A 14,770-nucleotide genomic window follows, 5' to 3' on the forward strand; every position below is an offset into this window, starting at 1 on the left:
CAACCTCACTACTAATTTAGTGACTAGTAACTTAACACTGCTGCAGCTTCTTTTTAGCCTTCAGCACAGGGCAACTGGACAAAAAAATTGTGTCAAAAGCCACTAAAAATGCCCTCGTGCAAAACGAGAGGCTCATTTTGACCGAGTACAGTCAAATATTTTGTTGGAAATTTCCTACTCACAAACCCCATGTAAACTGCGCTTTCTGACAGGTTTTTATTTAAAGTTTAGCTGTTAAGTTTCTGAACTGCTAAAAAGAACATAGTGCAGAACAACAGTTGCTGAATCAATGCAAGGATTACAAATGGACACACCAGACGGGAGTGTTCCTTAACACTTTAAAAGACATTAAAACATTTATAATGGTTTCTGACGGTCAACAAACAACTGTTCCTTTGGGCTGTGATGAAGGCCAGTAAGAAGCTGCAGCCAAGTCTCCTGTCAGTAACACGAGCGGTGAGGATGTGTTACGTATGATCGTGTAATCTGAGCCGTAAAACTAAGAAAAACACACTTAATCCAGTGTTAACAAGGTAAGAAATGTCTATTTTTTTTATTACATTCAACAGAGGTACAGTACACTGAAATTGCACATTTTCACCAGAAATAGCAGCATTCTTACTGGCAAATAGACTAATCAATAGGCACATCCAAAACATTTAAATAGAAATACACGTTCAAATGTGTTGTGGCCGTTATCTGGCCATATTCAAATTCCATAGAAGCTGTTCATATACATGCCTTGTAAAATAAATTCTACATAGCGAAAACATACTGTCGTTTCCCACGACTCATGGTTTCAGTGATGAGAGAAGACTGGAGTTATGGTCGAACAAAGTCCAGTGGCAGTGAAGAGGGAACCTGTCCTCCCAGTCCAGGATTAAAGCAGAAATCCACCCTTGGATACTTTCACACCGTTACATCATATAGAAAAAAAAAAAAAAAAGAAAAAAAATCAATTTGTGATTTTTGAGTTATTTCATGAAGTGGTTCTTTTAACTTCTTTTTTTGGGTGCCCTACTTCCTCTCAACCTGCCTCGTCCTCTTGTATTTCGGTCAGTAATAGCTCACATTTCCCAGGATGCCCTTTGACAGCCCTCAAAGTGGGACTGGGCGATAAAGCCAAAAAATAAAGTCTCTTTTTCACAGTCTCAACTCGTTTTCCCCCCAAGTCTCTCTCTCTCTCTTTTTTTTTCAAACTTTTCAAGACTCATGATGCGTGATCATGTGACTGGTGATTTGCACATGTATTTCTGGAGCATGCACGTTCAAACTGGGGCTTGTTTTGGAGTGCTCAGCAGGTGGGGTTCCCCATGTTATGACATACATAGTCAAAATCTCAATTTACAATTAAGCTGTTCATCGCATCAATTTAAAACATCAACTGGCATTCACCCATTTGCTTGATTTATTGCCCAGCCCTACCTCAGAGGAGTGACAACGTAATCCACTCAGCAGTGTCTGGAGGCGGACAGAGCAACAGCGATAAGGATAGTAAAAGTAAGACGTGTTCTTCTAGTACAGAAAACTCCTCTCTGCCTCCTCTACGATGTCGTACTCTATAATTGTGCAAAATGGTGAGTCTAGACAGAGGCCATTGCTCTTTGCTTCCAGGGACTGACACTGCTATTAAATTCCTCTGTAGCTGCATTAGAAATATACAGAGGTACCATTACGTTGTCTTTGTTTGAGCTTGACATTTACACCTGTTTCTAACAGAGCGCGATGCGAGCGAAAGAGGGGAAACCTAGCAGCTAGGTAGTTTTAATGAAAGTTTGCAAACTTGCAGTGAGCTTCAGCAAATCGAATGAGTGATGCCACTTTGGATTAAACAAAAAATGTTAGCCTTTATTTCATCAACAGATCACCGGTGTAACAAGCCTCTAAGACACTTCCAGATTGTTCAGATAGTGAAGATGGCCAAAGAGAGGCGTATCTTGAAAGCAGAAAAGTGTCCAACGTTTCCAACTCTGTCTCCAAATCTTATGAGACCCAATGGGTTTGATAGAGTTCAAGCTTTATTCCTGGTTTAATTGCTTGGTTCAGGTTGGGCCTGACCTTTTTATTTTTTCAGTTTGTATTTGATGAACCAGAAGAGCCAAAGAGCAGCACAGTTAACCCTTTAGCCCCCCACCAGCTGTTGACGCATCTGATAAAATATGTTACAACTTACAATAAGCTATGCTGTCTCTATAGTTATTTATTATAGACAGGAGCCTATTTTATTATAACAGTCTGTTTTGTCCAGGAATGAGACTCCTCTCCTCTTTTGTGTCAAACGATATACAAGCCTATAGCATCATGAGGGGGAATATCTTGTTTAGCGTGAGATCATCATCTAATGGAGAAATTAATTCAGGCCTATTTTACGTCCCACTGGAGCTCAGGCTGTTATCTAAACCATTATCATTCATTTTCTGCTTTGGTTTGGGCAGAACTTTTCATGCTAACTATGTTAATTTTTTCAAGGCCAAAAGTTGAGATGGGCTGGAAAATTTGGAACCATGTTCAGCTCTAGTTTATGTTTGGCCAGATATCTGTTTGATTTAAAAAAAAAAAAAAAAAAAAAAAAAAAAAAATCAGAAAACAACAAAATGGGCCCAGAAATGCAAGGCACATCGCCAAGAGCTGTTTATTTTTTTTGTAACTTTGTATTATTGTTGCGTTTTTCCTTCCCTTAAGGATGCAGTGAAAAGAGACTGGAAAAAGAATGAGATGTGACAAAGGTCCCGGCTGGATTCGAAACCAGGACACTGTGGTTATATGATACAAGCCACTGAGCCATCAGAACGCGCTGCAAGCAGCCGTTTTTGTTTGTTTTAACAGTATTTAAGTATTAAAGGGTGGATTTTTCCTTTAAACCACAGAGCGGTGCTCTCCACACACATACACAGCGCTCGGCTGTATACGCCTCTTTGTGTGGCCTGGCAGCTGAGGAAGAAACTTGAAGTACTTGGGCATCAGATCAAGGCAGGCGTCACGGAACTTCTTGATCCGCCAGTAGTAAATGAGAGGGTTGAGGGCCGACTTGAGGTAGCACAACCAAAGGAGCCACGTGCTGATTTGAAAAAAGTTGTCTTTATGATAGAACCCACTGCTGAAGGTCGTGACCAGACTGTAGGCAGTGAAGGGTGCCCAGCACACTGTAAACACGGAGAAGAGGATGAGGATGGTGGTGAAGGCACGGGTCTTGAAGCTCATGTCTATGTTCATCTGGAAGGGCTTCTGCAGGCTCATCAGGCCCAGTTTGCTGGCCTGGCTCAGACAGATGCTGTCTGGGTGGCTGTGGATGCGGATTGCATTGTGGCGGATGGTGTTCAGGATCCCCATGAACGTGTACAGCATGACCATGAAGGGGATGAAGAAGAAGACTAGCATTAGTATCAACACGTAGGCGTGGTAACCAGGCTCGCTGCTGTAGCCGAACACACACTGAGGAGCCCTGGAGGGGATCTCGAGGGACGGGTAACCAACAGCCAGTGGGAAGGAGAAAATGAAAGCGAGTCCCCAGGTGACCACTATGAGCCCTTTGGCTCTGCGTGGGCTCAGCTTGTCTTGTTTCTGGACAATAATAAGAAAACGATCTATGCTTATTATAAGCAGTATAGCCACGCCCTCAATCACAAAGAACCAAAAAAGCATGGCCGACACTCGACAGAAAACGTCTCCAAAGATCCAGTGTGTAGTAACAACGGTAACCAGAGCAAAGGGCATGTTCAGGATGGCCAGCATCATGTCCGCAAACGCCAGGCTCGCCAGCAGGATGTTGATGGCGGAGCGCATGGCGGACCTCTGGTAGACCATCAGGCACACCACCACGTTTCCCAGGAGGGCCAACAGCAGGATGGCAATCATGAGGATGCAGAAGAAGACCTGAAGAGGCAGGCCGACGCCCTGCAGACTCTCCTGGGCCTCCGCTGTGGGCGTGACCGGCTCTGGAGGCACCCGGGAGCCGTGGGAGGCGTTTGCCATGGAGATGTTCTCCATCGCCGGCCTCTTGGAAAGGTTCAGCAGCCCCGTAACGAGGCAGCAGTGACTGCCGTTAATGTCCCCTGCCTCTGGAAGGGGAACAACAGTAAGGCGAACCATTCTTCCCCAGGGTGAAGAGGCATCATCGCTGGTGGTATCACACTGAACATGATGCCGTGGGTGCAGAAAATCCCTGCTCAACCAAACACGCCAGCATCTTCGTGGCTTCGAAACCCTAAGAAGTACACACAAATTTAATGAACATAGGAAAGCAAGTAAATCATGACACAGTGTGGTGTTACTGTCATTAATGAACAATATTCCATCCTGACAACTAAAAACAGGTTAAAACAACAGTAATTATTGTGACCTGGCTTTGGGTATTGCAACTGTGATATGATTCACAATTTTAGGGGGAATGATTATTTTGCTTAATTTTCATTTTCACTGGAAAAAAAATAGAAAAATGATGATAAAGTGGTGATCTGTTGTGGCCTGCACGTTATGTCTGGAGAACACAATTTGTAGGCCGGGGCATCTCTGTTGCACCATGATATTTCATTTATAACGCTATTTTGTCACACATTTATCATAAAATTAATGCTTCTGCAATTTGGAGATGGAACTCAGTGATACAGATATTATATTTCAATTAAATGTGCAGCCCTAATCCAATAGTTGTAATTATAATCGCTTTCGTCTTATGTCACAGCCACTGAGAGCAGGCATTTTGAAAGGCGATCTAGAGATTAAGACAATATCCTTTCCATCAAATTCCCTTCAGAGTAGTCATGAGTGAGACAGTGAGTTTCTAATCTGCTCGGGGTTAGGTGGGAGGAATGGCAGAAATGTCTAGGCCTTTACTCCCCCAATTAACTCCACAGTGCCGTGATCCCTCTCAAATGTAAAAAGAGACCCGTTCTTCAGAGTTTAAGACCCATTCCTGGCATTTGTTAATCTCTGTCAAACAAAATTACTTAATAAGTTATTCCATGAAAAAAATCATTCATGCCTTTAAATGGCTTAGATGTAGCTCTACACATTTGCCTTCATTTAGTAGGCATGGATCTTTAGTGAAATATGCAAATAGTGAGAGATATTGAGGCTACGACTGGTTAACAGTCTGTGACGTAACAGACCAGTAAACCTACACGGCCTGCATCAATCCTGATTTCTGTGAAGTGGCGTTTTGACTGCCACAAAAAAAAAAAAATGCTCTATGATCAGTGGAGCACTTAGTAGGCCTATACATCACTATAGTTGTGGATGTTCTAGTAAAACGCATTAAAAACAGGAAAAAAAAAAAAAAAGATTTTAAGGGGAGTGGATCTTCAAACATCACCCCAGGTTTGCTTTTTGTTTTTTTTTGTTTTAACCTGAGATCAAGCAGGCTGGGCGATGTAATTCTCTCTGAACAGCGATTAGTAGTGACATGAGAGAGAACAGCGCTTGGAGGAAGAAAAGTGTTTCAAAGAGTTTCTATTGTAGCTATTTTCCAATTAATAAACACACAAGCTGCTGCCCACACAATACAGGAGCTCATCACTATTCAGTTTAGTGCCCAAGATGTTAATTTTGTATGCACCAAAGCATGACTGCTATAATTATGGTGTTATGATTAAGGTTAAAAGCTAAAGCAATTTATTCCAAAATGTGTTCAAAGAACCAGCGGCGTACCTACCACACGTTGTAATAATGATGCTAAAGCACTGCTGCACTCCCTCAAAGTCACTCTGGCCAACAGCATTAGCTACATGCTTGATTAAAAATGAAAATGCATATGGCACAAATGCGCACACACAAAAAAAAAATCTCTTAGCTCTCTGGCCAAGATGTAATTATGAATAGCCTTGAAGTTGTTTCTTTCAAACCGTGTCACTACCCAACAGCCAGTGTTCAACTGGGGACAAGTCAATAGTGCAATAAAACGCCTTATCACTTGTATAAACACTGGGCACTGTTATTTCAAGACGGCCTGGTATCATTTACAATGGCTAAGTGGCAAATGTCAAATACTAAATGTTCTGGCCATTCTGTGCAAAGGGATGGTTTTTAAAAGGAGCCCACATCCCAGCCGTTAAAACCAATACATTTTCCCTCAAATCAAACATCACCGTTCCTATTTTTAGTCACATGTGGGTGAGAGAACTGAGCAAATACAATTATATGTAATTATATGTGCTGCGCAGGCATTAAAACGCTAGGCCACCTTTTATGCGGACGTGCTAATGAAAACGCAGGTTGGCTGCTATTCTGATACCTGGATGGGTAGTAATTAAACCGACAGCAGAGAAATAAGCATGTTATTTTATGTCACTGAGACAAGTCATGACAGAAAAATGCTGCATTAAGGAGATAAACTGGCTGACAGCAGCGAGGCTACAAGACTGTGGTTTATTCATATGGTGATGACAAGCACATTGTCTGCTGCAATTACCCACAGCCTCATAACAATGAGGACGTGGTGAATGAGAGCAAATACGAAAACAGTCTTAATCTTGGTCTACTTCCTCGTCTGCTCACTTAACATCCCCAGCATGTCACATCTTCTAAAGAGAATGTTTTTTTTTTTCCTTTTCCAGGGGCATGGGCATGGCAGACCAAATATGTATTGTGGAGCAGTCTACTTCAACCGGGAAGGTAATGACACATCTGTTTCCATTACTTTCAGGCAGAGTGACCTAAAAACGTTAAAATAGCCTCTTCGGCCTCAATGCAATCATATAAACCTGCAGTAAAAGGGATGATCGGGGTCTTAGGCTTCTTGAAGACTGGGTATTGTTCAAATATGTGGCAACGCAATTATGTGACAGAGAATTGCAGGGAGAAATGGGTTGAGAGCTTTTCATACTGGTGCTGCAACCCAGAATGTCAAGCAAGTGCACTTAACGTGAGGATTGTTCGCAGGCAGCCCCGTCGTGAACGTCACAGTTTATTAGTTTATGGCAAACACAACCTATCAGGAGGCACGGGATCTATTTCAAAAAGTTACTGAAACCCTGATAACGTGTCAACTGACAGTATTCATACCTGTATCTCCCCATATGTTGCGTTTTTGTTCATTCACCTTAACAGTAGCCGATGCATAGTTGTGACACTAAGTGCAAATGAATGGGCAACACACACACACACACACATATATATATATATGAATATATAGAGACATGTGAATCTGTGGAGCCATGCTTAAGCAATTACTCAATCAACTGATACTTAATGAAATTAATTGATTACAATTTTGATATTTGACTAGTCATTAATCAAATTAAAATCCAAAATATTTGCTGATTACAGCTCCAATACATCCTAATATTTGCTTATTTGCCTCCAATCATATCATTATTAAGTTAATACTTTTATTTTTGGGCTTGCTGGCCACACTAAGCCATTTGAAGAAATCACCTGGTGGGCTAGACTAACCTCATAAGAACATTTCTCATTATTTTTTAAAACATAGACTAAATGATTGATCAAAAAGATAACTGATAAACAACTAAATAATGAAATTAACCATTAGGCTAGCTGGTGCGGGAAGTGATGCAGCCCTGCAGTATAGTAGTATAATACACCAAAACTGGGGTCTGTGAAACACTAAGGGCCACATTTTGCAGGCTTGAATTAAGGAAAGTCCATTTCAGTTCAGATTTTGCACAAAAGAAACACCATAATTTGATACTACATTACTGAAATATTTCAGGTAAGGCTTTTGCGCACGTGCTGTAAAAGACTGACATGTTTAATGCGGTAAAGAAGAGACATGTCACCTATGAAACACAGTATTTCAGTTTTTAGGTCAATAGTGAAAAGATAATGATAAGAAACAGGGTGACCACAGACAGATGTGGATGTTGCAGCCTGACTTTTTAGCCCCCCAAAAAGACATGAAACACCTCCATGCACCTCCACAACCCTCTGACCCAAATATGTCAGTGAGCTTGCAGTGTGTTAAGCCGAGCTGTGTCCTGCAATGTGGCCAAACGTGAAGAAGAAGAAGAAAAAAAAAAAAAAATCAATGCCAAATGCAATTACACCTCATTCAAAACCAGGCCTTCACTTGATTAACCTCCAAGTTGGCGGTGCAATTAAAGCCAACTCGAGCAGTTCACCGTTTGCTGCCACTCATATGCCTGTGTGACATTTCCAAACAGGTAAATAATAATGTGTAGAGTCTTATTTTATTTTTTTTATTATTTTTTTTTTCTATCTTCCTTCCCCCCAACAAAATGGTAGAGCTGGTGGGCTTCATGGAGAGTTTACCTCCAGACGACAACAAGCGGCTGTTTCTACACGACAAGAGGCCACAAAATACGCTTCAACTTATGGCTTATCAAATATATATGCGATATTTAGGTATTTAATTTGACTGTCGACCGTTTCAAACGCCAAGCCTTGTCGATATTACCTGCTTCATTCTCCCATGTCGGCTGAAGTGAAGCTCAGTCCTCCAAATGGTGCATCTCCCCGCCCAAATGAAGCTTTTCTCCTCTTTGTAGTCAAGACATCAGTCGTTATCCCGGCCAAAAAATAAAAAAAATAAAAAATAAAACAGGCTGCTTGATTTAAAATGAATAAATACAATGAAATATGTATGGGTTTCAGCAGCAGTGCGACATTCGCCGACGCTCTCGCCTCCTACACAGCTGAAACCCGTAAAGTGAAATCGGCATCTGGGTTTGCTCTCGGGTAACTCTCGCTTTGTTTTCAACGGAGCCAAAAAAAAAGGAAAAGGAAAAAGAGCCGCACTGATTCGGTGGTTTTGGTTTAAAGTGGATGCATTTTTTTAAAAAAGCCTCTCGCTTTAGTCCAAGGCTGCGTTTTCTTTCGTGAGGTTTTGGACTAGCCTGTCCTCCTGCGTGAAACGTACCACACAAATCGATGTGGGCTAATTATTACTCCACTGGAAACTCGCTGTCGGGTACCATCGTCAAGGAAACGGGAGTACACATGTACTGCGTCCGGCTGGGGCTTTCAAAATAAAACCCCCACAGCTCAATGAGAGTGCATGTGCTTTTTGAGTTTTTATGGATTTGTATTTTTCTTTTCCTTTTTTTAAATTTCGTTTTTATTTTTGTTATCAATTTAGTTTAGTTTCAGTTAGTTTCCAGAGTGGGTTTGCTTGTTTCAGTTTGTAAAATATTTAGTTTTTATTAGTTTCCGTATTAGTTTTTTTTTTTTTTTTTTTTTTTTTTGTCTTATTATAATATGGGGTGTTTGATTGGATTTAAGTTTTAAGTTTAAGTTTTAAATTTAAGTTTAGAATAGGTATTACAATACAAATACAAAGGTGATGTAGACGTCTCAGTCTCAATAAACATGAGCACCAATGCATCCCTGTGCTTTAACTTGACCAAAACTAACGCCAGTTTCTTTATATTTTTAGTTGATCTTAATTAGTTTTGTAAGTACACAATATCTTAGCCCCCCCCCCCCCCCCCCAACCTACACACACACACACACACACACACCTCCCTAAAGCCTAGTTTTGTATTTTTGTTTCAGTTAACTAAAATGTTTTTTTTCCTCCACACTTTTAGTTTTGTCATAATAACAACTATAAAAAGCTTGGTACTAATGTGACATTGTGGTTTATGTGAAACTAGATCTCAGTTTCTAGTGTTAAAGACCAGTGCAATGGATTTAAAGAGTGCCCCTTAAATCCAAAATGTGCACATTATATATTAATTACCTCATCAACGCCACCAAAGTACAGAATTTTATTATCCTTTGACGGCCCAACTTTCACTTTGCATTTAAAGCAATTAAAGATTTTTTGCTTTTGCTATTTTTTACATTTAACTCAGACATTTCCTATCTCATCAGTGATGCAACATCGCAGTTTCCGGTTGCGCTCGTGCTGCCGGTGTCTGACTTGACTGCGGTCTGTGGCTGCTGCTAACAGACACACACATGAACCAGTGGCACGGGCCACAGTGGACGCGCTCGGAGGGACACGCCTACTTTCAACGTTATCCAATGAGAAATGGCCTCTCCGGTGAAGGGGGCGTGGCTTTTGCTTGGAGGAAGTGGTCTTTTAGGGCACGTGCGCGTGGGAAGGGATTGATACAATGTTACACAGTTTGTAGCATTTAGAGGTCACTGTCATAATGTGACGTCAGTGATGGAAACAACAGGTAGTACAGGGTTTCATGTCTGTGCCAACTAATCCTTGGGTACAATAAAATAAATAAAATAAATTCCCAAATGAGAATGTTTAAAGACACACTGTAAACTGACAAAAGTGCTTTTTTTTTTTTCATATAAAATAACATCCGTTGAATGTATATTTTGATTAAAATATAATTCCTTCAACAAACTGTCACCTCCATATCTAAAGACAGATCCAGAGTATTTTAGACATCAAAATTCTCCGGTAGCCTAAACATATTTAAACACACTGATATGCTCTGGTGTTTTTCTATGTTGGAAGTTAAGCAGTTAAGGATCTCTGATATGAATCTATTGTTAGCTGATATTGTTTTCTTCACTGTGATAATAAAGTCTGAACGTTTGCTGTGTGTTTTGAGGGTTCAGGCAATGCCAGCCTGCCAAGATTGTCTGAGATGATTAACGCGAAGGATTCATCAAAATGTCCCCAAACAGTTTGCCTCCAGCACGTTTATCAAAGCCCCTCAGTTTCTAATATCTCAGAAAAAACATTCAATTAAAATTAAAATTCTCATAAGCTCTCTCTCTCAAATATATATCATACTTCAGTACATACATGACAGTAAAAACAAGACTTAATGCCTAAAATAAAGTCATTTATTTAAATTTAAAAAAAAAAAAAAAAAAAAAAAGTTGTGCGTATATGCAGCAAATTAGTGCCAGTGCCATAAAACAATCAATACAATCCAAACATTTCCCATATATACTGGTTCACTGGTTCACTGTGACATGTGAACGCTCCAGGAGATTTAACCTTGTGAAAGAAACACACTGCAGTTTGCGGGCCGAATGTTTCCTACTGACTCGTGGCTCTAAATGAATGATGACACCCAGTGAAACAATGACATGACTGCGCCCTTGTGTCGGTATGCAATATCCTCCGCAAAGTGGAGAAAAAACAGTGCCATGAACTGACACAGAAACATTTTTGAGGAGGAAATCTGACCTTAAGAGTAAATGCAGAGCGACACTGAGGGATCAAGTCGGCTCGTGTCGTGACTTCAGCTCGGGTCAAGCTGCGATTTCCATTTTTTTCCAGTCAGTAAAATCCGAGTTAACTGGATGGATTAGAAACAAGAGCCCTGGAACGGTTTTCCCCATCTGATATAAGCCACTTTCTCCCATCTGATGTTCTCTTTAACAAGAAGCGAGAATACTGTTGGACCACCAGATACAATAAATGCCAACATCCAAATGGAAATGGATTGCTACAACAAATACTGCTTGAATACACTGCCCAGCTAAAGTGATGATTAAATAAAAACGCTGAGCTACACAGCTTCATATGAATGAGGTTTGACTGAACATGTCGAAGAAAAATGGCTATGTATGATTCAAAATATTGTCTACCTTCATTTGGACACACACAGCCTATATTCCTTGTCAAAATGGAAACCTGAAGCAGGCCACACTCCCACTGAAATTTATTCCCGTAAATAAATAAATCAGGTCATTGTTGTGTTAGTATTGTCCTAGGAACCCTTGATCTGCTTTGCGTTTTCAGTCTTGGGCGGGATGATTTTGACCTCGAAGGGGATGAAGAACTCTAGAAGGGCTTTGGTGTCTTTCAAGTCGAGGGAATACTCCTGCGCGATCTTATCCGCCGTCCACGTCTGAGGTTCGCGTTTGTGACTGCTCAGGGCTTTCAGGGCCTCCACGAGCGACAGTTTGCCCTTGGGAACATCTGTGATCTCCACCAGGCCGTACGGGTCGCCGGGTAAGCTGTACTTGAGCGGCCGGCGCTCCTCGTCTGCCTGCACGGCCGCGGGCTTCGGTGCCTGTGTGAAGACGGAGCACAGGAAGTGAGTCGGCAGTGTTTTAGGAAACTGAATTATGAAGACGTGAGGTGAATGCTCCCTCTGTGTCTTCCATCACCACCAGCTCTACATAAATACTTTTCTTTGCGTATCCCTGAAAAAACTCTCAAGTCATGTTAGAAAAAATTGTTTATGCCCTTATTATGCAAATAATTTCCCTCATGAAATGACCTCACATGACTTCTCCTTTTTTTTTTTATTAAGCCTGAACTTGGCTTAATAAAACTGTGTGTGAGCTTTCAAGGGTTAATCTGTCAACTCTCTGTGCATACACACTCCCATAACAGTGTTTTAATTCCCGTGTGGCCATCAAAAACATTATTTCAACACTGCTTGGAGGGTTGAACAACCGCTCGGAGTTAAGCACATGATGATATTTCTTGACTGAAGATAAAACAATATGAAGAAGAAATCCACAGTCTAAAACAGATAATGTATATGAAGCTTGCATTGTATCTTTTAATAAAGAAAATACACAGTCAGTACAGATTAACAAGGGATTAAAGCTTGTACTCTGGCCTGATTGGGAGGTACATGCCTGCACCAACACAGCTTAGGGTTCACTAACATTGACCTGCCAAATCCAGGAAATCAGCTTTAATTAGTGTATAATATAGGAGCTGAGGAATACAATACAATTACAACATCAAGTGTGGTTATTCCACAGACACATGAGCCACACAAGGTGTTCATATCCCCAATTATCCAGTGCGTGTATTATTATTCTCACAGATTACTGGATATCAACACCTAATTAACTGATTTATGAGTTAGTGCATGTTTACTATCGTCGTGGTTAATCCCATGTGATGTCGAAATATGTCCCACTGGTCAATATGAAACAGAAGAGACAGAAAACCAAGCCTTTGCCACATCTGACCTCTGATGCCACCGGGTCTGTCGACTCCACATACACGGACTTCAGCAGCGACAGAAACGGGTCGTTTTTCTGGTGGATTTGATTTGCTGCCTCCTTCACCTCCGTTGCTGCAAGACAGAGAAAAAAATTGTTAAAAACGTGCTTTGATGATGCTGACAGTTTGGATTTTGTGTGTCCAAATGTGAGCAGCAGCCTGGGCTGACCCCGGCGACGCGGTTACACAAGCCGCGGCGGAGGATGAGCCATCCCCCGGGTGTGTGTGCCCACTCACCCTCGCCCCCGCTGCTGGTACCCGGGTATCGGGGCGCTGCCGTCGGCTTCTCCTTGGAGATCTCCCGCAGCGCCCGGTTCTCCAGGTTGAAGTTCCTCATCATTCGCGCAACCCGTGCCCCCATGTTGGACATGTTACAAAACCCAGCGCACAATAAAGATTATTCAAACGTTCGACGGCGAGCGGGAAGGTTCACTCTCTTCCAGAAAGGCGAAGGCGAATTCACCGTGAACAGCAGGGTTGCCAGGTCTGTGAGACAAAAGCAGCCAAACAGCAACTCAAAACCAGCCCAAAAGCCGCCCAACCGGGTATAAAAAGGGCCCAAAAACCAGCCCAATACCAGAACTCAAAATATGCCCATAAAAATCCATATATGTTGCTTTTAAAGTCCAACAGCATTGCTATAATTGCAAAATACACTATAATATCTATAAAATAACACCATAAACATTAAAGGCAATTTCCCGAAACAGTTCTTTCACCTATTTAATTTACAGTATATCAGAACTTAAAATATAATTCACAATGTTTTAGACATATAAGCTACTTACAGCAAATACATATGTAATAGGATATGTATTTACTGTTATACCTTATTTCAACTTGAACACTGTATCCTGTTAATTTAGAACATTTTAATAATTTACTTACAATATATATGTGTCTGTAGGTAGGACATTTAAATATGTGTAAATTGGCTCTGTTATGAATGAAAATCATTTCAGCTCACCTGTTAAACTGCTGGCTGTCTCCAACATAAAAAAGAACGGGAAAAAACTCCATGAACTTGAACTATTTACAGCGTTTCTATATCTATGGTGCTGATGATGTGATTGGACATGTGCTGAGTGGCGTCACACAGCATTGGCATATTATTTGTCTGTGGAGCAGGTGACATATGTGGATAGTTTATATGCTGATCTGGCCCAGAGTCAGTTTGACAGGATTTGGGTATAAACATTAGTCATTCAAAATATGAATCTTTATTCATGTCTGCCCAAGCCCAACCCGCGGACAAAATTTGTCACCCGCGGCAACACTTAAAAAGTAGCCCAATTTGGCGGAAAAAACGCGGACTTGGCAACCCTGGTGAGCAGCGACACCGTTTGGTTGGAGCTGATAAAATCTAAAAACTTCGCCTCCCTACCAAGAGAAAAAAAAGTCAGATGTTTTCCCAGCAGATGGCGGCATTTCTCACACTGTTATGTTCCAGAGAGGTCAGTTTTTGTGGAGGGTTGTGTTGTAGATGACCAGTTTTTAGCCTGTTTCCGTTAGTTTGGCCTGATTTTAGCACGGCTGCCTGCCAGCACAAACACAATCTTGACGTTTGGCTCGGTGTCTCTTCATCCGTTGCTAACACGAGGGAATTAGACGGATTACTAGTATTTATAATCACACCGGCTCTCTCCAGTGGGGCCACACAACCTCAGCCATGTCACTTTTTACATGAGTGAACACCATGGAGCACATCTGGTAGTGATTATCTGCTCTTTTCTGTAAAGAGAAATGGAAAGACAAGTCATTTCACACAGCTAGAGGTTACTTGCCTGTGTGCCTCAAAACTACAGAAACAGAGGAACTTGTTTTGATGCTCCTCAGTTACCTCAGAGTCCAGCTTTGACTTGGGCATCCCATTCAAGGACATTTAAATGAATTAAGCAACCCAAA

At 41.3% G+C, this 14,770-nt stretch overlaps 2 protein-coding genes across 2 annotated transcripts; both read right to left on the reverse strand.

Moving 5' to 3' along the window:
- Positions 1-538: 538 nt before the first annotated feature.
- Positions 539-8,855, reverse strand: gpr63 (G protein-coupled receptor 63). Its single transcript, XM_030046644.1, has 2 exons — positions 8,372-8,855; positions 539-4,204 (listed from the first exon to the last, which is right to left on the reverse strand). Exon 2 carries the CDS (start codon positions 4,087-4,089, stop codon positions 2,857-2,859), a length of 1,233 nt encoding a protein of 410 aa, XP_029902504.1. The 5' UTR covers positions 4,090-4,204; positions 8,372-8,855; the 3' UTR covers positions 539-2,856.
- A 1,858-nt stretch (positions 8,856-10,713) lies between these two features.
- ndufaf4 (NADH:ubiquinone oxidoreductase complex assembly factor 4) lies at positions 10,714-13,281 on the reverse strand. Its single transcript, XM_030046645.1, has 3 exons — positions 13,103-13,281; positions 12,832-12,938; positions 10,714-11,912 (listed from the first exon to the last, which is right to left on the reverse strand). Exons 1-3 carry the CDS (start codon positions 13,233-13,235, stop codon positions 11,607-11,609), a joined length of 546 nt encoding a protein of 181 aa, XP_029902505.1. The 5' UTR covers positions 13,236-13,281; the 3' UTR covers positions 10,714-11,606.
- Positions 13,282-14,770: the final 1,489 nt, after the last annotated feature.

The sequence above is a fragment of the Myripristis murdjan genome, chromosome 24 (assembly GCF_902150065.1).
Source record: "Myripristis murdjan chromosome 24, fMyrMur1.1, whole genome shotgun sequence".
Lineage (NCBI taxonomy): Eukaryota > Metazoa > Chordata > Actinopteri > Holocentriformes > Holocentridae > Myripristis > Myripristis murdjan.

What these genes read in the sequence shown, in the direction of transcription:
- gpr63 (XM_030046644.1), bottom strand. Translation starts at nt 4,089, where the DNA reads ATGGTTCGCCTTACTGTTGTTCCCCTTCCAGAGGCAGGGGACATTAAC.
- ndufaf4 (XM_030046645.1), bottom strand. Translation starts at nt 13,235, where the DNA reads ATGTCCAACATGGGGGCACGGGTTGCGCGAATGATGAGGAACTTCAAC. An exon ending in TACCAGCAGCGGGGGCGAGG is followed by an intron (nt 12,939 to 13,102) that starts GTGAGTGGGCAC and finishes TCTGTCTTGCAG; the next exon opens with CAACGGAGGTGAAGGAGGCA. An exon ending in CAGACCCGGTGGCATCAGAG is followed by an intron (nt 11,913 to 12,831) that starts GTCAGATGTGGC and finishes GTCTTCACACAG; the next exon opens with GCACCGAAGCCCGCGGCCGT.